General features: G+C 37.6%; 1 protein-coding gene and 1 long non-coding RNA gene across 2 annotated transcripts; one reads left to right on the forward strand and one right to left on the reverse strand.

The window, feature by feature from the left end:
- Positions 1-14189: 14189 nt before the first annotated feature.
- Positions 14190-14640, reverse strand: LOC115412379 (uncharacterized). The gene is made up of 3 exons (XR_003934338.1): positions 14520-14640; positions 14328-14444; positions 14190-14243 (listed from the first exon to the last, which is right to left on the reverse strand). It is a non-coding gene; the product is annotated as an uncharacterized LOC115412379 (long non-coding RNA).
- A 1753-nt stretch (positions 14641-16393) lies between these two features.
- Positions 16394-22543, forward strand: LOC115410180 (uncharacterized). Its single transcript, XM_030121715.1, has 3 exons — positions 16394-16579; positions 18223-18487; positions 20231-22543. The coding sequence occupies exons 1-3, from the start codon at positions 16551-16553 to the stop codon at positions 20891-20893; spliced, it is 957 nt and encodes a 318-aa protein (XP_029977575.1). The 5' UTR covers positions 16394-16550; the 3' UTR covers positions 20894-22543.
- Positions 22544-22813: the final 270 nt, after the last annotated feature.

Consider the following 22813-nt stretch of genomic DNA (forward strand, 5'->3'; position numbering starts at 1 on the left):
TTTTAACATAAGGAGTGGAAAGTATACATATTGAAAAATGCTTAGGTATACATACCTGAAAACTGTAACTTGTGCAGTTAATTCCCCTGTTCATGACAACTATACAGGATGTTATTGTTGATACAACTCACCTGTTTTAATTATATTCAGGTTAAGTTACATTACATTCATTAAGAGAGTACTTTGAGTGACAGGTGTGTGTTTGCATGTGGGCTATGACTGACAGCCTCTGCTGCTGAGTCGAAGCTGAATAAAACATTTCCCAATGACAGACAGCTCTCCTGTAAACGTAACACTAAGACGGCCATAAGAGGATTCTGTCCTAAGTTCACTTGTACATAATCACAATACTCAGCTTAGCATAATGTGGCTACATTAGCTAATGCTAGCTTGCTAATTAGACCAACTACATAGTAGATGTTGCATTGACACTGCAGTCACTGGTAACAAATGTGTCAATGAAGCTGCCAGGAACGGGGTAGCGCTCCTTTTAGTCGGGGTCCAGGTGTATACAAACTTAAATCACCATAGATTGGCAAATGGGCTCTATGCACAGCCCAGTTTAGTGTGTTTGTATATTATGTGGCTACATTAGCTAATGCTAGCTTGCTAATTAGACCAACTACACTATTTTAGTGTGTTTGTACATTACCTGGCTATATAGGCTAAAGCTTGCTAATTAGACCAATTACCAGTAATTTAGTGTGTTTGTACATTATGTGGCTACATTAGCTAATGCTAGCTTGCTAATTAGACCAACTACACTGATTTATAGTTTATAGTTTAGTTTATTTGAAAGGGTACAATGCAATTTCATAAAACACATGGTTACACATGGTTAAAAAAGCCAGAATTAGCCAGAAGGTTAGTTTTCATCTGTAGTCCCCTGGCCAAGTTTTAAAAAGGCAGTAAAAAAAAAAAAAAAACATTCACAGGAGAAAGACATGGTTAGACACTTGATAGGGCAATAATGTAACAAATAACATATGCATAACAGACTGTTAAGGGAGCATAAAACACACAATACCAGTACAATATAATACAGATACATATTCAAACACTTACTATACATTTAAAAGAAAATAAGACATCACAACATATCACGACAACATTTGATCACAACATCAAAACATCACAACAGGCTTGTCTTTTAGTGTTGGCAGCTGTAGGTGTTGATAAGCCACATTTTCAATTTGTTGTGAAGGCCTTGTATGTTGTATGTTGTTGTGTTAGTGTGTTTGTACATTATGTAAAGTTAATCCAGTCACTGGTTCCAGTTTTAGGCCTAGTTCTAGATTCTACTGCCAATACTAAGCCTGGATAAAAATGGAGAGGGTTGCACCAGGAAGGGCATCAGGAGTAAAACATCTGCCAAATGAACTATGCAGAGTAACTATATGCACTGTAGAATAGTGAGTTGAACTCCTCACTCTTCCCTAGTTCACCTTCTTTTCAAAATATAGATGCACGTTTCCAAAAACCAAGACTGCGGCTTTAAAACGGCCAGTCCACAAACCACTGGGTGACGTCTCAAAGGATTCATCCACTTTTTATACCATCTATGAAAAGACCTAACAGATCATTCCCTGTCTTTATGAAGAACAGAACACAACTTAAATGAAAATGCTCTGCATGTGTTCAAGAGAAACATTTTTTCTTTCTCTGTCATATGGGTGTGGTGCCTTCCAGCAAATCAGTACTTATTATTCCCGTCCTATCACATTCCTCTTTTATCCATAGTAGTCTCGAGCATGGCAACCCTTTATTCACAGCACAGTGATGGAAATACCTGTATTTAAGACAGCGTCATGCTTGATTTTGTGCATTCATGTGCTTGTGTGAAATCACGTGTCTGGGCTCGGGACGGTTTCATGACAGTTGATCTGAACTCTGCTCAAACAGATTCATTTAACTTCACACAGATTTGTAAAAACCTACAGAAAAGCTTCACAGTCAACGATTTGTGGTTGATGCTCAGTAAAATATTTGAGCCTCTGACTTTTTTTTTAATGTCCCATTCATCAGCACACAAGCTGGATCAGGTGACACTAATACAGGAAATGCTTAGAAATGTCTTATTATTTAATTTATTTTCCTTTAACTGTTGCAAAGCTAAGCACGCTATCCACTTACTATCTTAGTTGTAAGCCCAAAACATTTGAGTGCATGCTGTTGAAGCAATTCCAAGTTACACTACATGTGTCGATGGCATTTGGCTCATGGAGGGGAAACCCAGTAAGGCTGCAGGTCTATTCATAGGTGGTCTACTGTAAGTCAGTGATAGCTCAGCTCAGCAATCTGACACATTCTAATATTGTAACCTTGACTTATTCTCGTGTATATTCCTCGCTGAAGCTATCTAGAACATGTGGATCACGTAATGGATGATCTTTCATGAAGTCCACCTGTTAATAATGTTGTATTTAGATGAGACAGACTTCACTTTCTCACAGCCTGGAAGGGTCTAAATGATGCCAGATTTTGCAAAGTGAGCATCCTACATGTGCAAATGAGAAACATTGGATAGTTCTAATAATTTCAACAGTTAACATTTTGTCTTAAAACAGATTTTCCTCTCCTGTACCCCAGTTTTTTTAATCATCTGGACTCCTTAAGCATCAGAGTCTCTTCACTTGTCCTCCGGCAGTCTTTAACTGTCAGTAAAGTTCCCTCACAGGCTGAGTCGGCATCTGAGGGGAACTATACTGGACCATAAAAAGCTAATCCTGTTGATTTGTTGCACTTTTGATATTTGACCTTGTTAGAAAAGGGTTTCTCAGCTTTTGGTCATCCGCATCTTGGCTTTATATGTCTTAGGAATGTTGTACCTGTATTTGTGGCTGTAAACACTGTTAATAGGTTTATGTATGTGAAGTTGAACATTTTAACTCGAGAGTTTATGCATAATGATCCACTTTCAGAGATGTTATATATGAAATGGACAGAGTTACTGTGATTGGCTGTTGAACTGCCATGTTGGCTTTTTGGTCATATAAGTGACTTAGACCAACGGGGTGAAGCCAGAAGGTTCAGATAGAAAAAAGATTCTGAAAAAAATATGAATCACAAGTCATAAGAAGTCATAAATAATCAACTTTATTAACCCTTAAAGATCTGAAACTACTTTGTGGTGACTTCCAAATTTATTTTTCTCTACATTTAACCTTTCTTTAGTAATTTATCACTGTTTAGTGTCATATCATCCTCCACATTTGGCTTTATTCAGTGGAAATCAGGTGTTTTCCTATATTTAATTCACTGATCATGTAGATGTTCATAAAAGCATAGTGTAAATTTATAGGTTATTATATGGAACATAGAAAACTGAAGAAGTTTGCTGAAAAAGTTACTTTTTTCAGCAAAATATATCATTATCCGCTCATAAACCAAGTGTCTCCTTCCACTGTCATTTATCAAACTCCATGGGTTTTACAGGTGAGCCAGTGTTGTAGAAGATGCTGGTGTTTTCACATTCACTACAGAGCCTCTGAACGTCCAAATGGGTCATATCTTCTGCATTGGTTTTTCATGGAGTCCCTTCTATTTGCTCACTTTTGGACCCATCCTCAAGTAAACTTCCAGTGAGCTACAGTTTGGGCATCTACTCAATAATGGTTTTAGGATGAAATGCAAAGGTTTTGTTGGGTTTTGGTTTCACGTTTACACAGAAACATCATTTTAGATGACCTAAGATGGAAACTTTTGAATACAGCCTCCAGAGTGGAATTTTTCTCAAACCTAACAGCCATCATCACTGCTGAGTTTTTAGAGTAAACACTGACATCATGCTCCACTTTGTGCATGTGTGTTACTCTTTCAGTCGAACTGCCATGTGTCAACCAGACGACAACAGTAACAGCTAACTGTACTTCTACTGCTCTGTATCATTACAAAGATACATGGCTGACCAGGCCCGGAGTGACTGATCAGGACATTTGGGAGGATTCCTGACTGGCTCATTATCTGGAGTTTGGGATGGTTGGATGGGAAAAAGAATTTTGACACTCATCTGTCACTTCTCTAATCTTCTTGCATTCATTCACCATTCATCTGACAGCACAGCCCCTACATCACAGTAGGTTAGATGGGTTCTACCATCTGAGGTAATTCTTCCCTCCCAAATGTTTAAGTTGGTCGAGTCCACGAGTCGTCTTTTCTGGAGTGGTAAAATAAATTATAGCAACAGAATAGTGCAAAGTGTCAGTAGGTGGTGATGGAGGGCAGGAAGAGGCCAGGTGGAGATGAAGGGACCAGGTTAAAGAAAAGAAAGGCCTTGAACGAAGATGCTGCTAGATGTGCAAAATTAACAGACCCCAGTTGCAGCTGGTAAAGAGAGATTTGGAAATAATTTTGTATTGTCAGTGTATAAGGCTATTACACAACATTTGCAATGTCAGCTTAGCGTAGTTTATTTTGTAGAGCCCAATACACACCATTAATCACAAATATTCAGTTTCAAGCTGAAAATAATAAACATAATTTAGAAGTGCAGTATATTAAATGAGTGTAAACCTAATAATAGAGTACCTCTCTGTTGGGAAGAAAAATGCAATTTTAATTTCAAATTATTTTAATCTAAACTTACTGCTCTTGTACAAAAGTAAATACGTTTTCATCTTTATCATATTTTTCTTACCTTATAAATCTTTATCTGATTTAAATTTGAATTAAACATACTGTTAAAGTGAAGTGTTTTCTGTTAACTTACCAACATATACCTGAATAAATACATATATATGAGCAAGTTATCTGTGTGTGTACATTTTCTTTTCTTCTGTTTTTTTTTTTTTTTTTTTTTTTTTAATCTGTTCTGTTTTATGTCCTGATTTTCTTGCCCTATATAGTACTTTATAACATATCATGAGAGGTTGTTGGTTGTATTTTCATGCTCTCTTCCCACATGCCTTCGGTCTGACCCTTCGCCCTGAGTGTCTGAGTGAATCACAGAGCTCTTCAGCCGATGGCCTCCTCAAAGGATCTGTGAGCAGCTGAGCTCATTACTCAGGTCATGAACTGCAGATTACAAAGACAGATTTACTCCCAGAAAGTGGGACAACACAGTTGCTCACTGCACCTTAGGATACTTGTAAGACCACATACAAACCTTGTTGAATAAAAATATAACACTCTAAATTAAATCTGTTATGGTACGTGTATTGTATTTTGGTACTACTACTACTACACACAACTGTAATTTATCTATAATAACATACTTCTCATATGTGAGACACTTGATTTAATAGAAATAGGTTACAAAGCATGATCTGCAGTAAAAAGTACAATAAACAAGGTGTCCATAAAGTCTTTTTTATAATTTTAAACACTTATTACAAAAGGAATTGATGAGACATGTTTATCAGATTTGTTCTATATACTCAGTGGTTATGAAAGTTTTCAGTCATACTAAATTTGTGTATTTCAGGTACGCTGTTGATGAAGTAGGTTCTATTTCATTAACCCCCACAAAACTGCTACTCCTCAAGAAAAGGCACAATGTGTTTGTGGTTAATTGAAACAAATTCAGACACATAGACTCAGCAAAACTACAGGATTTAGTATGGAAGGCATCCACATCTGTCAGTTCATGCATGGCACAAGTAATTTATGGAGACATGAACATGGCACCATCTTGATGCGCTTTGTGCAACTAATGGTGGCCATTAACTTTAATATCTACTTTTCATTTTGTAAGAATTTCCACAGACGTGTTTCTTCATTTGCTTTTGTAATACATTTGTTAAATAGTAAAGAGACTTTATAGACACCCTGTATTTCTTTAATTTTAAGGAGCATGTTTCAGAAGAAAGTCATCTTTTTTCTATTATTCACATATTTGAGCTCAAGACCGTCATAAGCGTCATAGCACACATGGCAGCAGTAAAGTATTCAGGGGAGGTGGAGGTCGACATATTCTTTCCTTCAGCAGAAGTACAGGTTGTGTAAAAAAAAAAAAAAAACAACACCCTTGTAAAAGTAGAAATACTGGTTCAACTTCTCTTTACAGCAGTTAAAATTAAAAAGCAGAAACTCCTCTGAAATGTACTGAAACTAAGGCATAAATATAAGTGCAGACTTTTACACCGCCTGCTTCTGTTGTAGGTACTGCATTGTCAGTGGTTCTAGTGTAAAAATGGACTAAATCCAAATAAATAATAAAAAAAAAAAGCACTAAATTGAAAACTACAAGCAGGCTTTGTCTTGTTACATCTTCTCATGCGATTTTTGTCTTCAAGTCTTTTGTGTTTTTATTTATTTTTTTATTCATTTCAAACAAGCAAAGAAACAAAACAAAACAAAGCAAAATAAGACAATAACAAAATAACATTTAAATGAACAGAATCTGTCTTCAAGTATGTGTCTGAATTTGCCTGGTCAAAAAGGAGTAGGAAGAAGTATAAACTTATTTAATCTTACCCCTAAAGTGCTTTTACACCTTTATCAACAACTTAATACATGAATCAAACAATAAATTTGTCCCGATTAAGCATTCAACCCACAACTAATACATAATACAGTAATTGACTTATACACAACAATATGATCATGGTCGTGCATTCATACAGACATCAACAGTTCAACAATTTTCATCAATAATTACAGCATATTTATCAATACAGCATTATCCATAAACAAACAGCCCTCATTATCATTATTAAATACCGTACCTCACAAGTTTTACTCCACAGATAATTATACAGAAACTTTTTAACATAGTGCGCACTTTATGAAGCTTTAAATCTAACTGTCCCCTTAAATCAGGGGTGTCAAACTCATTTTAGTTCAGGGGCCACATTCAGCCCAAATTGATCTCCAGTGGGCCGGACCAGTAAAACAATACCATAATAACCTGTAAATAATGACAACTCCAAAGTTTTCTCTTTGTTTCAGTGCAAAAAAAAATATGAAAATATGTACATTTACAAACTATCCAAACAAAAATGATGTGAATAATCTGAAAAAACTGAAATTTCTTGAGAAAAGTAAGTGCAGTTTTAACAATATTACACCTCAACTTACTATTTATACATACATATTACGGATTGGATCTACAAAAGCACAAAATATTTAATAACAGGAAGAATATTGTTAAAATTTCACTTTCAAAATGTCAGGTTTTTCACATTTTATTGTTAAAGGACAGTTTGTAAATGTTCATATTTTCCAAATTTAATCTAAGTTGTTACACTAAAACAAAGAGGAAAAATTTGGAGTTGTCATTATTTTTTTTTGTTTTTCGCATTAAACTAAGACAATTTGGAGTCATTACTTATAGGTGATTATGCTATTATTTTAGTTCAGATCACATTTTTCTGTATGTGGAACCTGAACTAAAATGAGTTTGACATCCTTGATTGTTAATATCTTAAGTGGAATTTTTTTTTGCGTTTTGCAAATTCATCCCACGGGCCAGACTGGAACATTTGGCGGGCCGGTTTTGGCCCCCGGGCCACATGTTTGACACCTGTGCCTTAAATCATAACCTCCCTGTCTTTCAGGTTTTCATCTTATTGTGTTTGTCGTGTATGATGTGAACAGAACTCAACAGAAACACCAAGGTATCATTTTTATTTGTGTTTCATCTTTTGTGGTTGAAATGCATCTGGATGTTCAGAGGATTTGCAGTGACAAAATATAAAATAAAACTAATCTGTAATTCTTTCAAACGCATTAGGAGCCTGTTTTGTACAAGTTATGAATATAAAGTGCAGATATCTGTGATAAAATATGTAAAATGTAAAAGTTATGGAAACTCAGGTACATTCATTAACTGTACTTAGTTACCTCAGACCTCTGGATGTTGGACAGTATCTTTGTGAGTCTTTACTGGTCAAATTATAAATGAAGACATTTTATCCAGCTTTTCTTTCTCAGTGAGGTGAATCTTTCAGGTTCAGAGCTGTTATGATATTAACCCATAAAGACCTAAAAAGCCACCGGGTACCAAAATTATCTACTGATCTAAAATGTTTAACCCATAAAGGCCCAGTGCTACTTTTATGGCAGTTCCCAAATGAATTTTTCGCTATATTTAACTTTTCTTAACTGATTTATCACCATTTATTGTAATATTATCCTCCTTATTCTGTGTTTTTTTCAGAGTAAATCATGTATTTTCCTATATTTAATTTATTGATCATGTTGATGTTCATTAAAGCTCAAATTAAAGTTGAGCGTTGTTATATCAGAAACAGAGAAGACTGAAATAAAATTGACTTTTTCAGCAAAGATAATGTTAGAATAATTGTACATAAGTTATCACATTCATGCCATACTTATGATGTTATTATTTGCTATGTTGAATGAGGGCAAAGTGCTCTTAGAGTTCTTTTACAGGTTTTGCAGAAGTGAAAGCACCTCGGAGGATGGGGACCATGCCTTGGAGACCAGTTGACCCATGTCGTCTGATCAAAAGCAGAAGTTCACACAAAGGCTACACAGATGTGTCTGGACGATTCAGTTTTGACATTTAATAAGAGGAAAATAATCACGCACTCATGTACTAACAATGTGATCAATACGTAAACCCTCAGACTAATCACACCCATGTAACTAGGGAACACCCAAATGAAATAAATGAGGAGAGCAGGGGCAGGACCCTCAGAGTGAGTTGGGACATTGTAACTGAGCAGTGTTCTGTCAACTACTCTCCTCGCGAGCAAGAGATACTTGACTCCTGTGTGTTCTTGTGTCTTTCTTTATATCTAGGTGTTTTGAACCTGACAGATAACAATAATTGAACCAAGTGTTTCCATCCGCTGTCATTGCTCCAACTCCATGGATTTTACCGGTGCATCAGTGTTGTAGAAGATGACAGTGTGGATCATGGATCAACATGGATTAAACAGTTTAGATCAGCAGATGATTTTTGTCGCCAATGGCTGTTTGGGTCTTTATGGGTTAATAATTTCTGAACCACTAATCTTGTCAATATGTTGTAAATAATTGTTGTAAAATACAGTTTGTCTTCTTTTCATGGCCATCAGATATGATCCATTTGGATGTTCAAAGTCTCCGTAGTTACCGTGGAAACAACGTCATCTTCAACATCATTGATTCACCAGTAAAACCCATGGAGTTGGATCAATGACCGTGGATGGACACACTTATTTTATGTTCAGTTATTGATATATTTGCTGAAAAAGTCTCTTTTTCTTAATTTTTCTTGGTTTTTGATAAAATAACCCTCAACTTTTATCTTAACTTTCATGAACATCTAAATGATCAGTGAATTGCATATAAGAAAATACAGAAGAAAATATTATAATAAATGGTAATAAATCACTTAAAAAGGTTAAACAGAGAGACAAACCCATTTTGGAGCTAGCACTGGGTGTTTATGGGCTAAGATAAGAACTGTGTGGAGGATCATGTATGTGTGTTTAGTGAGTGGGTCAGTGGGTGGAGGCTGAGGGGAAATGTGTAATGTGGGTTTTTTTCTGAGTTGACTTTCCTCAGAAAAAGGAAGTGAGCACATTTCTGAGAAAATGTAAGCAATAAGCGAGAAACTGACACTCTTGACCTGAAGTTCTCACAATATACACAACTTATTAATAAGTCATGATGTCTTAATTTAACTATGAAACTATGAGTTTTAGACACCAATGTTATGCAATGTTCCTTGAATTTCTGATGTGTGTTGAGGAAGTCACCACTTTCACTCTTTTTTTTCTTTTTTTAGCTCAACAGCGCACTCTGGTGTCACTTCTTCAAACTATAAATGTGTTTTCTTCTTAACCATCTGTCTTTTTAATGAATAATTCTTTATCATTTTTCTAATCAGTAACAGTCTGCAGTAAGGGGGGAAAAAAAGTCATATATAGCTTTTTACTATTATCCACTATCCTATTAGTTAGTTGCACTTGGTATGTTGTGCCTTGTATTTCAGGTCCACATTTGCGAGCTTTAACCTCCTAAGACCCAGGACATGTCAGCAAAGTACAAGCTTTTTGTTTTTATTAAATAAGTGCCTATATTGGAAACATCATGATGCAACAGTTTTTTCAGAGGCAATTTTTAAAATTTTTATGGAATGTCCTTTGTGGTGGATAGTTTTCTTTTCTTCTTCTTTTTTTTTTTGCATAAAGTTGTGAATCTCTTGTCAGTGGGTCCTAGGAGGTTAAGATAAAAAATGAATAAAAATAAATGAAAATATTTCTGTGTGCAGAGTTTCACTTCAGTTTACAGAGAGCTCAGGGCCTGAAATCACCTATTGTGTAGATATTTGACTAAAAACTGTATATATTTGCATAACTTTATACCTATATTGTAATCGTCAGTGGGTTGAAAAATTCCTTACAAAACATGAAATAATCTACATAGTTTCACTTTTAAATTTGACCAAATCCTTTTCATTTTCCAGAAAAAGAGTATCTTTTGTCTCCAAAGAGACAGAAAAATTTACATATTTCTTCAACAAAAACTTAAACATGTTTCACTTAACACTTTCAATAGAATTGAAAAAGTTATACATTCAATTTAAGGACATTTATTTTGTTATCTGTGATAAAATGTCTTTTTCATACATATTGGTACACGAACACTCTAAATCACAGGTGTCAAGCATGCAGCCCAGGGCTGGGCCAAAGGGTCCAGTCTGGCCCCTGGGATGAATTTGTGAAATGCAAAAATTACACTGAAGATATTAACCATTTTAGTTCAGGTTCCACATACAAACCAATTTAATCTCAAGTGGGTCAGATGAGTAAAATATGATCATAATAACCCATAAATACTCACAACTCCAAATTTTTCTCTTTGTAAATGTGAAAATTTTCATGTCAGTTTACTGTATTTACACAAAAAACAAACTAACATTTCACAAAAACACGAATAACCTTAACAAATATAAACATTTTTGAAATGTCTGAAGTGTAATTTTAACAATATTCTGCCTGTTATTAAATATTTTGTGTATTTGTTGATCCACTGTGTTCTGTAAGTTGTAATTTACATGTTTAAATGATAAACTGAGACAGAATATTGTTAAAATTGCACTTAGTTTTCAGAAGAAATTTCAGTTTGTTCATATTATTCACATTGTTTTAAAGGATAGTTGGTAGATGTAAATATTTTCATCACATAATTTTACTTTCTTTGCTCTAAAACATAGAAGAAAGTTTGGAGTTGACATTATGTATATATTATTATGTTATTATTTTACTGGTTCAGCCCACTTCAGATCAGATTTGGCTTAATGTGGACCGTCAACTAAAATGAGTTTGACACCCCTGCTCTAAACTGAACCATGTTGTAGTTCTCTCCCAGTCCAGCAGGTAGTGATGGGCAAAACGAAGCCTCATGAAACAATGAAGCACTTGAAACAAATGCTTCGAGGCTCTGAACCATAGTGATGGCCGTTTTGAAACGGGCTTGCGACTCCCGTTCGAAGTCTGCTGTGCTCCGAAACGCGTGTCACAACACCGGTCACGTGACCCAAGTGTTGCATGAACTGCATGATGTCACCCAAACTATTCATGAACCACTGCTGTTTCGAAGGCGTTTCACTAGAGGGCTCTTGTCTCGAAACCTAAATTTGATTGACAGTGTTTTCAACGAACCACACAGTCGAACGCTGTTTCAACCTACTTCCCCAAAGTTTAAAAGAGAGGCTGGCGGTTTGTCAATTGTGGGTTTGTGAGAGGCGAGAGACAGAGATGTTTTTTGACAGTGAGATATTGAGATTTGAGAGACTTAGAGACTTTGATTTAATTGTAAGATAGTTAGTTTGTGCAGATAGTTGAGATCACAATTTAGATTTATATAATCACACTGACACATAGCAAAGCTTAGTTCCATAAAAAACACACAGCATCACACTATAGGCAATTTGCTAGGTAAGTTAGGTAAGACTAGATTAGATTTGTAGGATTTAGAATCTAGATGGATGTTCCAGTAAGCAAGAGACGTCGTTCTGCAGCTTGGGAACATTTCCAGTTGGAAACCCCTAACAAAGTGAGATGTAGGATTTGTGCTAAGCAGCTGGCTTATTGCAATAATACATCTACTATGATCCGCCATTTGACAAGAGTTCATAAAATGGAGGACGAAGAAAATGCTGATGCCCCCAGTTTTGCAGGTGCCACTTCTGCTGGCACATCTGGCCAAGGTATGTCTAGTATATAATACACAACGCACACTATGATAATATTATGAAGTGAACACCCTCATTTAGTCCAAAGCACAACTCAGTTTAGTGCAAGTATTAGCCAGTATGTCTTGAAACCTTTTAAACCTTAAGAAGCCATACATATTTTATATATATATATATATATATATATATATATATATATATATATATATATAGCATATAAGTGAATGCTATGCTTGCCTAATGCAATGAAAGGTTAATTTGTTGCTTCTTATTGCCAGACAAGTAGTTTGGATGAGTCCCTGGTGAAGATGGTGGTGAAGGATTTGCTGCCCATTTCTGCTGTGGAGGATGAAGGCTTCAGGGCCTTTGTCCATGACCTGGACCCAAACTATGTCCTCCCAACAAGGAAGGCTGTGGCTGCAATGATCACTGAGCTGTATGACAGGACCAAGGAGAAAATCAAGGAAGACCTTAACAAGGCAGATGCTGTTTGTCTTACCACTGTTATGTGGTCTTCCATTAACATGGATGGCTACCTTGGGGTGACGGGTCACTTTGTGACACCAGACTCAAAGCTGGCTACTGTTTTACTGGGAGTGAGCGGCTGTGAGCAGTCTCATACAGCTCAACACATAGCGGAGGCCCAAAGGCTCCTGATGGGAAAATGGGGGATCACAGGAAAGGTGCACTGCATGGTGACTGACAATGCAGCTAACATGAAGCTGAGTGTCCAGCTCCTCAACCTCCGGCATGTGTCTTGCTTTGCACACACCCTAAATCAGAGCCTCGAAGCATTTGTTTCAAGTGCTTCGTTGTTTCATGAGGCTTCGTTTTGCCCATCACTACTGAACCACTGTTCGAAACACTTCTCCACAGTGACCTCTGGTGGTGATGTTTTAGTACTTCACAGTGGCTCAACAAAACACGTCCTGATCTGACATGGTTTGTAATAAAGTTTGTGTGTGGGTACATGTGTGTCAAATTCATTTGTGTTACTAAAATACACTCACACAGAACTAGACACAGTAACAATAATAATCTATATCCACCTTTAACCTGCACTTCACATAATCAACTCAACCTGTCATACAGAGGTCCGATGCGCTGGAACAGTTTACCTACATCTTTAACGTCCCTCTCACTCTTTAAAAAGCAGCTCAAAAAAAATCTACTGCACAGCTAGTCACTTCCTGCCCTCTCCACTGCCTTACTACTTTATTTGCTTCTTCTTCATCCATATATCTTGCGTATCTTGAATTATGAATTTTGTTTACACTGTATATTACTGTTTAGTAATGCTTTATTTTGTACTTTGTCTCCTGATTTTTCAAAGTTTATTTGTTAGCCTTATTAATCTAAGTTGACTGTAATTTCTGTTAAGGGTGGAACTCCTGTACAAGCCCACTGGGCTTTGTTCTATCCCTGCACCATTGATGTACTGATATGTGCTAAATGAATAAATTAAATGAAATTAAAATAAAATGAACACATGGAAATATGCATTACTTAGATTTCAAGGTTTTTATTTAAGATTATTTTTTTCTGCAGTGAAGGGGTGCAACCGATTTCTTTTCTTCGTTATCACTTCTCCAGCTTTGGAAAAAACTCTTTCACATGGTGCACTTGTCGCAGGAATGCAAAGGAATTTATTTGAAAGTTTATGCAGATGTGGAAAGACCACTGCCCTTTCCTTCCAATATGCAAGAGGATCTGCAGATCGGGGAATGAAGGGCTCTTGAAGATATTTTCCAACTTCAGTTGTTGCGTCTGCTGTGATGCTGCGTGTGGTGGTTTTGTTCTTCACTTTTTGGTCAAACATGTCCCAGAGACTGTTGTCTACTGTGGATGATGAAGGTGTGATTTGGGGATCTAAAGTAACAATAATAATTCTCATTATTATCATTGTTAAATAAAAGTGTTAACAGTGAAAGCTGACAAAATATACAAGATTTTAAAGTCCCACCAGATGTTTCAGCAGGCTGGATCAAAGTGGCACACTCCAGTATCAGCTGCTTTTCTGCTTCCTGTGCTTTTGCTGGGTTGCCAAAACCCAGGTTTTTGAATCATGGATCCAGTAATGTTGCCAGTGTCAGTGGTTGAACAATTTCATATTGACCACACCTTGCCTGCAGTCCATCCTTCAAGAATGTGCCTGTTCATATCAATAAACATATTGACAATAAAATAGTCATATTGAGTATCATTACAATTGTTACAATTATTATTAGTTTCTTACCCAATTGCTGAGTTGCTGGCTGCTTTGAGTGCCTCAATTTTTCAAACAGGTTGTGCTGCAGCATCCGATATAGAGGAATGACTTTTGATGCTGACACTCTCTTCTCCTCTGACAGCTCTGTTAGAATAAGAAAAGATACATTAGTTTCATCTTAGTAAATACAAATAAATACAATAAACTTGAATTACGTACCAGTTGTTGCTGCTTTAAAAGGCTGCAACAGAAACAGTGCCTCATGAATCATTTCATATTCTGCACAGGACAGAGGAGAGACATCATTCTCTAAGTTGGAGAGATCCGCCCCCACAGGCTCTCTCTGATCATAGAGTCTTTGAAACATGTCAAAGGTGCTGTTCCATCTTGTGTCCATCTCCTGTATTAATTTAAGGGTTGGTCAGCCCATCTGCTGTTGCATTTCAGAGAGTTTGTCTTTAGCTTTGCAGCTGGACCTAAACAACCCCACCACTTTCCTGCTTTTTTTCCCCTTATCTCATTGATGAGGGGTGTTTGGTCCAAGGCTTTTTTAACTACAAGATTTAGGGTGTGTGCAAAGCAAGACACATGCCGGAGGTTGAGGAGCTGGACACTCAGCTTCATGTTAGCTGCATTGTCGGTCACCATGCAGTGCACCTTTCCTGTGATCCCCCATTTTCCCATCAGGAGCCTTTGGGCCTCCGCTATGTGTTGAGCTGTATGAGACTGCTCACAGCCGCTCACTCCCAGTAAAACAGTAGCCAGCTTTGAGTCTGGTGTCACAAAGTGACCCGTCACCCCAAGGTAGCCATCCATGTTAATGGAAGACCACATAACAGTGGTAAGACAAACAGCATCTGCCTTGTTAAGGTCTTCCTTGATTTTCTCCTTGGTCCTGTCATACAGCTCAGTGATCATTGCAGCCACAGCCTTCCTTGTTGGGAGGACATAGTTTGGGTCCAGGTCATGGACAAAGGCCCTGAAGCCTTCATCCTCCACAGCAGAAATGGGCAGCAAATCCTTCACCACCATCTTCACCAGGGACTCATCCAAACTACTTGTCTGGCTATAAGAAGCAACAAATTAACCTTTCACCGCATTATGCAAGCATAGCATTCACTTATATGCTATATATATATATATATATAAAATATGTATGGCTTCTTAAGGTTTAAAAGGTTTCAAGACATACTGGCTAATACTTGCACTAAACTGAGTTGTGCTTTGGACTAAATGAGGGTGTTCACTTCATAATATTATCATAGTGTGCATTGTGTATTATATACTAGACATACCTTGGCCAGATGTGCCAGCAGAAGTGGCACCTGCAAAACTGGGGGCATCAGCATTTTCTTCGTCCTCCATTTTATGAACTCTTGTCAAATGGCGGATCATAGTAGATGTATTATTGCAATAAGCCAGCTGCTTAGCACAAATCCTACATCTCACTTTGTTAGGGGTTTCCAACTGGAAATGTTCCCAAGCTGCAGAACGACGTCTCTTGCTTACTGGAACATCCATCTAGATTCTAAATCCTACAAATCTAATCTAGTCTTACCTAACTTACCTAGCAAATTGCCTATAGTGTGATGCTGTGTGTTTTTTATGGAACTAAGCTTTGCTATGTGTCAGTGTGATTATATAAATCTAAATTGTGATCTCAACTATCTGCACAAACTAACTATCTTACAATTAAATCAAAGTCTCTAAGTCTCTCAAATCTCAATATCTCACTGTCAAAAAACATCTCTGTCTCTCGCCTCTCACAAACCCACAATTGACAAACCGCCAGCCTCTCTTTTAAACTTTGTGGAAGTAGGTTGAAACAGCGTTCGACTGTGTGGTTCGTTGAAAACACTGTCAATCAAATTTAGGTTTCGAGACGAGAGCCCTCTAGTGAAACGCCTTCGAAACAGCAGTGGTTCATGAATAGTTTGGGTGACATCACGCAGTTCATGCAACACTTGGGTCACGTGACCGGTGTTGTGACACGCGTTTCGGAGCACAGCAGACTTCGAACGGGTGTCGCAAGCCCGTTTCAAAACGGGCATCAGTACCAGCAGGGGGCAGTAATGCAAATATGAGCTGCTGTGAACACAGTCCAACACACAGAAGGAAACCGGGTCTGGTTTAGTTTAGTTTAGTTTAGTTTAGTTTAGTTTAGGTCTCCTCGAACTGGTTGGTCCGTGTCTTTGTGGATTTTCCTGGATCCGACAGAAACGGGTCGGTTCTTGGTCCGGTTTGGATTTGATGCTGTTTTCCAGACTGCTCATCAGAAGGTTGGTCACAATGAAACAGAACCTCATGCAGAAAACAGATGTTTACGTCAAAGACAGAGTTTAACACCATAAAAGCTGTTTTTACGTCATTACTCCAACTTTAACCTGGACCTGGATGATGTGACAGAACATTATGGAGATATTTGTTATATTTATCGACATTGTGACTCTTCTGTCACATGTCTGTTACTCATTTCCGGTCAGTGAGGACCAACAGGAAGAGGGTTTAGTGTGTATTCATTAGTTATTGATTTAATTTGTCCTCATTATAAATATTCATAATTAATACAGTGCTTAATGTCATAGTTTTGGGAGATATATAATAAAAGAAAGATTAACACAAGGGAAGTCCCCTGGCCTATTTATTTATTTATTGAGTCATTTGTACTCAGACCACATTCTAAAAAAGTTGTGACACTGTAAATGTAAAATAAATGTAAATATAAACAGAACACAATGATTTATACAGGGGTTGGACAAAATAATGGAAACACATAACATTGTGGCATCATAGAAGGTGTTTCCATTATTTTGTCCAACCCCTGTACATTTTTGAGCATAGAATACATTTTCAAATGTAATAAATACTTTATCATGATAAAATAATAAAATTAAACTATTGTTCAAACTGAGAAAATGTAGCATCAATACATAAAATAAAATAAATAAATAAAAAAATATTTTGGATTTTACACACCAAGCAGATGATTTGTTGTGGTGTCGCAATTTGGTAAAGTTTCTTTACTTTTACTCTGGAAGCCAGGGGTCAGTATACGAGGGCTGTTCAATAAGTTCATGGCCTCACCCAGAACAGAACAACACAGACTGATAATTTATATTTTATTTTTCAACATAATCTCCATTTACAGCAATGCACTTGGTCAATCGATGTTCAAGCATCACTATCCCATCACGAAAGAATGTAACATCCTGTATTATAACAACCAGTATTTCTGGGTGAGGCCATGAACTTATTGAACAGCCCTCGTACACCACTGTATTTTCAGTCCTTGATTAAAATGTCTCCTGAAAAGTTCAACTTTAATATTTTCACTGAATGACAAGATGAAAACGTGTGTAATAACCTTTAACATAACAGCATGGTAGAGTCTCACCTCAGTGAAAAATAAATTGAAGCTTCCCAAATCATTAAGCAAATGAATAAAATGTCAGGTCAGTCTCCAAACTCTCTGTCAGAAGGAAAACTCAGTAAATCACCACAGGTCAAAGCCATCCTCTGTCTGACTGTTTTCAGCTCCTACCATCAGAACGCCACTAACCAGGAAAAATACATGTTAAAACTCTTTTGTTTCCACTGTCATAAACAACCTAAACAAACCATCATTTTTCCACCTGTATTTTTTAAAATGTAGTCATGTACTCAGTCATTCATTGTTTTGTTTAGTATAAGGTGGATTTTATGCTAATTTATCATGTATACTGTAATTCATCACTGTAGGCTTGCTGTGTGTGCTTTTATTGTTTTGTTTTTTTTGTCTGTTTGGAGATGGTTTTCTGTCATAACAGATAATAAAGTGTTCTGATTTTAATTCTAATGCTGATTAGAGCAGATAAGGGGCCAAAATGTTACTAGAAAACACTAACAACCCAAAAACTTTTGACCTTAACTCTGTTTTCATTAGGATGTCATCCACTCTTTCCCGTCATGTGATCTGGGAGTCCGAGGGGCTGCTGGCCTACCTGAACCCCCGGCCGTGGACCCCAGGCTCTGTCATCGTAGAGCACAAGGCCCCTGGTGAATCTGGATGCAGCATCTTCCACCTGGAGGAGCAGGACTACGTATCGCTGCTGCTGGGGGCGAGGACGGTGGCAGAGCTGCTGTGTGACCGGCTGCAGGTTCAGAGATGTGCACTGGTCAGCAGGCCCCACCCACACTCACCTGCACAGGTCAGATGAGATCCACAGCTGCAGTGCACTAAACAAGAAAAACAGGACAACAAATGCCACGTTTCCACTACGTGGTACCAACTCGAGTCGACCTTTTTGCGTTTCCATTATGTAAAAGAACCTGGAATCTGGAATCTGGTACCTGGTACTGCTTTTTAGTACTTGCTCGGCCGAGGTTCCAAAACAGGTGAAAAGATACTAAAATGTGACGTGTAAACACTGCAGACCACTGATTGGTCAGAGAGTTGTCTCTGCATCATTGCGTCATCAATGCACAACACACCATTTAAAAAAACAGATTTGGATGTTTACAGTAAATATAGCAGTAGGTTAATCCACAATGACAGCCCACAACACGACACTGTGGTCGGTTGAGGAGGTTCAGACATTTCTGTCCTTGGTGGCCGATGAAAAGATTCAGCGTGAGCTTGATGGGACAACACGCAATGAGTGAATTTAACCGTAACTCTCTGAGCAGACGTCACAGAAGTTACGAGCAGTGTTGCTTTGACATCCAGGTACTAATGGAAACTGTCTCTAGAAATAGTACCTGGTACCCGAGTCGAGTCGAGTTCAGTCCAGCTGGTTCCACATAGTGGAAACACAGCATTAGGATCTCACTAACCCCGCTTACACGACCATGAAAATATGACAGCTAAGAGTAATCAGATAATTGTAGTAATTGGATTGGACTTGCTTACATGCACCTCAGAAATGCGATTGTCTAAAAAAAACCCTGGTTTACATGTTTCAGTCCATTATTGGATTTGTTTTGGATAATGTAGTGACAGTATGAAAAAACTTTGTGTTGTCTTCCACTCACGTTGTGACAACATCACTTCTATTTTCTATGATTTTTTTTTTTTAACACATGCACAGATGAACTTGCAGAAATACATTTGCAGTTAATAAACATGTAATCCTAGATATATTTCACAATGTATTGAACCTTTATTCCAATAGTCATTGGCGCCCTCCAGTGGCTGAGTAGTAAGGCTATACCAGGGGTCAGCAACCCTGGTCCTAGAAAGCCACTACCCTGCATGTTTTAGATGTATCCCACTTCCAACACACCTGATTCAAATGATAAGCCTATCATCAAGTTCTGCAGAAGCCTGATAATGACCGTCAGGTGTGCTGAAAGAGGGAAACATCTAAAACATGCAGGATAGTGGCTCTCTAGGACCAGGGTTGCTGACCCCTGAGCTATCCTATGTGCTCCAAAAATGGTCATTCTGGACACGTCTTACAATTAGCTGAACCACATTTCTAGTTTATAAATGAGTGCCCCCTGATGTTTTTCTGGGTGTTTTGAACCTTTATTCGAATGGTTAGTCATGTTGCTGAATAATTGTATGAGGCTCAGTTAATGATCTCAGCTTGTTGTCAGGGTATGTTTCAGTTGTTGATTCATATATTGCTGTAGAACAAGGGTGTCAAATTCATTTTAGTTCAGAGGCCACATTCAGCCCAATGTGATCTCAAGTGGGCCGGACCAGTAAAATAATAGGCATAATAACCTGGAAATTATCCAAATTTTTCTCTTTGTTTTAGCGTTAAAGTTAAATTACTTTATGAAAATGTGAATAACCTGAACAACCAAGTACACCCTGCAATACCTTTAAAAAAAAAAGAAGTGCCATTTCACTAATATTATGTCGCAGCTTATTATTATTATGTTTGACACCCCTGCTGTAGAAGAAGCTTTTAAAGTCTCATTTTAATCTGTTGTGTTTCCCTCAGATCCGTGTCCTCCCCCTCCATGGACTGGATGCTGAGTGGCGCCCCCACCTGGCCGGAGACGAGGAGCACAACGCCACAGACCCTGGTTACTGCACCTCAAAGACTGCCCCCCGATGGAGCGACTCCAGCCTGACTGAAATCCAAACTAGGATCCGATCCGTTCTACCCGTCCCCGACGCCCCGCCCGACCTGAGTTTCCATGGCGATGACCCGACTCATCCCGGCCTCTTTTCGCGGATTGTTCGTGGAGAGGAGCAACAGTGGCGGGTGTGGGAGGATGCTGGTCACGTGGCCTTTCTCACTCCTTTTCCCAACTGCCCTGGTTTTACTGTTCTGGTTCCGCGCCGACCTTTGACCTCTGATATATTCAGACTGGAGAGGGCTGATTATGAGAGTCTGGTGATGGCAGCTCGAAAAGTGTCTCAGCTTCTGGAGAAGGGTTTAGGAGCCGCTGGCGTTGGGCTCATTTTTGAGGGTTTTGAGATCGACTACGCTCACGCAAAGCTCATACCTCTGCTTCCACCGTCGTCATCAGAGGAACACGACGCTAAAGACGCCGCTCCTCAGTTTTATGGCACTTATCCTGGATATGTGACCTCAGAGGATGGACCTGCAGCAAGCTTGGAAAGCCTGAATCAGCTGCACACCAGGATTACTCGATAAACTCTGACATTTCAGACAATAAAACTCATAACAACAGATGCAACATTTTTGCTTGTTTTGACATTTTAAGACTCTTAGGCCCTGTTTACACAACAATGGTTTTTGGACAAATCACAAAGATTTTTTAGCGTTTTGACATCAATTACACTGGAACTTTGAAGTGACCCAGAAAACCTTTGAAGACAGCCTTCTCAACATGTCAACGGGTAAGCCGGTGTTTTCAGTGTAAACGGTGACATCACGCTCCACTTTGTGCATGTGCATTACACTTTCAGTCAAACGAACCGGACAACAACAATAACAGCTGGCTGTACTTCTTCTGGTCTGTGTCACTACAGATTTGCATCACCGACTACTATCCTGGCATGAATACTACAGCGTTTTCAGTCCCTGTGGTGTTTCAGTGTAAACAGGGACCGTTTTCATTCCGTTGTTGTGTAAACCCAGCAAGGCACAGGAAATACTTTTGTGTTTTTGGGTGAAACGTTGTATAAACGGGGCCTTAACTATAATGAATATTGATAGTTCCGTCAAGTCTGTCCATACAATAATTCCACTGTGCCTTAGGTCATAATAATTTAAGTGAAGAACAGTTTTTATTACTTTTTACAGCATTTTGTGCCAAACAAAGTTGCTAGTTTATAATCTGTTTGGCTTTTTAATAGTCAGCTGATGAGTCAAATCATTCCTACTTTTTAATTTAATACCAAATAAAACTCATCTGTTATTTAATGTCATAATCAAAATATGAAATGATAAAAAGACTTTGTTCACACAGTTTTAATCAAAACAAAAACAGTTTTCCTTAGTCGAAGAGACTGGAAATATGTTGATACATAAACTTGTAATCAGAGATTTGTGGTTGAATCATGTTACACACATAATTGTGTTCTACATTTAATTACTAGGTGTTCATATTAGTCAGTATAATAATCGCTCACTCATTCCACTGCTACTAATTGGTCCCTCAGTGCGCTTCTGATTATGAAGCTAAAGTAATTACTGGCTAAGAGTTTAATTATTGCTCCAGGTCATCATTAAAACAGTTACTAGAACGTAAAATTTAAAAAAGGAAAAAAAAAAAAAGCGACACATAGAGCTGTTTATTTAGCATTTAGTCTTTTAAGTACCCTGTTTACTTCAGCCTCACCTTTACTTCACTAGATTTATTCTTGTGTTTCCTCAACGGCCTTAGAAAAGTGTTTCACATACAAGCATCACGTCCCAGTCCCCAAACGACTCTGTTCTGTCTCCACTATAATATTTTCCTCAACAGGTAAAGCAGCCATTTCAATCAAATGAAAATGAGATCACAACTTCGCTTTTATGAATGCATTTAGATTAAATATTTAAAAAATTATATAAAATTAACACATTTATGCAGAAGTAAAAGGCTATGTTTTATTTCCTCTCATCAGTAAAATAGGTTTTTAATAGTTTCATTGATGATAATAACCAGTGTTGTTGGATCCAGAATAAATACAAGAATAAGTACAATAAATATGAAAATTTGATTTGATATCATGTCATAGCTATTTGTCATTTTTGTTGTTGAAATTTGAGTCAAAGTGATTCAGAACTGAATTTGTGTGTTGATATTTATTGTGAAATTATTGATATTGTTTACAACAAATAACCTGAATGTTTTGATTGTGTTTATATTTTTTAAATCAACTATAGATGTTATTTTTCTCAGTGTTTTCATTCATGGAGTGTTCTTGAATGAGAAACTATCACTATATGTTCATTAGTAAAATACTTTGTGTTAGAATATCGTTCTCACTAGATTTGATGACCCTGTTTTCATGCACAAAAACATTCTTGTTTATCTTGGATTGAGGGTATCACCATTAAGGACTTTTTTTTTATATACAAGTTTGTAATAACTACTGTTGCAGTTGGTCCAGTTAACCCTTTATC

The sequence above is a fragment of the Sphaeramia orbicularis genome, chromosome 1 (genome assembly GCF_902148855.1).
Source record: "Sphaeramia orbicularis chromosome 1, fSphaOr1.1, whole genome shotgun sequence".
Taxonomy (NCBI): Eukaryota; Metazoa; Chordata; class Actinopteri; order Kurtiformes; family Apogonidae; genus Sphaeramia; species Sphaeramia orbicularis.

Coding starts and splice junctions, on each gene's coding strand:
- LOC115410180 (XM_030121715.1), top strand. CDS start 16,551: ATGCTGTTTTCCAGACTGCTCATCAGAAG. Junction 16,580..18,222: donor TCCAGACTGCTCATCAGAAG/GTTGGTCACAAT, acceptor TGTTTTCATTAG/GATGTCATCCACTCTTTCCC. Junction 18,488..20,230: donor ACCCACACTCACCTGCACAG/GTCAGATGAGAT, acceptor TGTTTCCCTCAG/ATCCGTGTCCTCCCCCTCCA.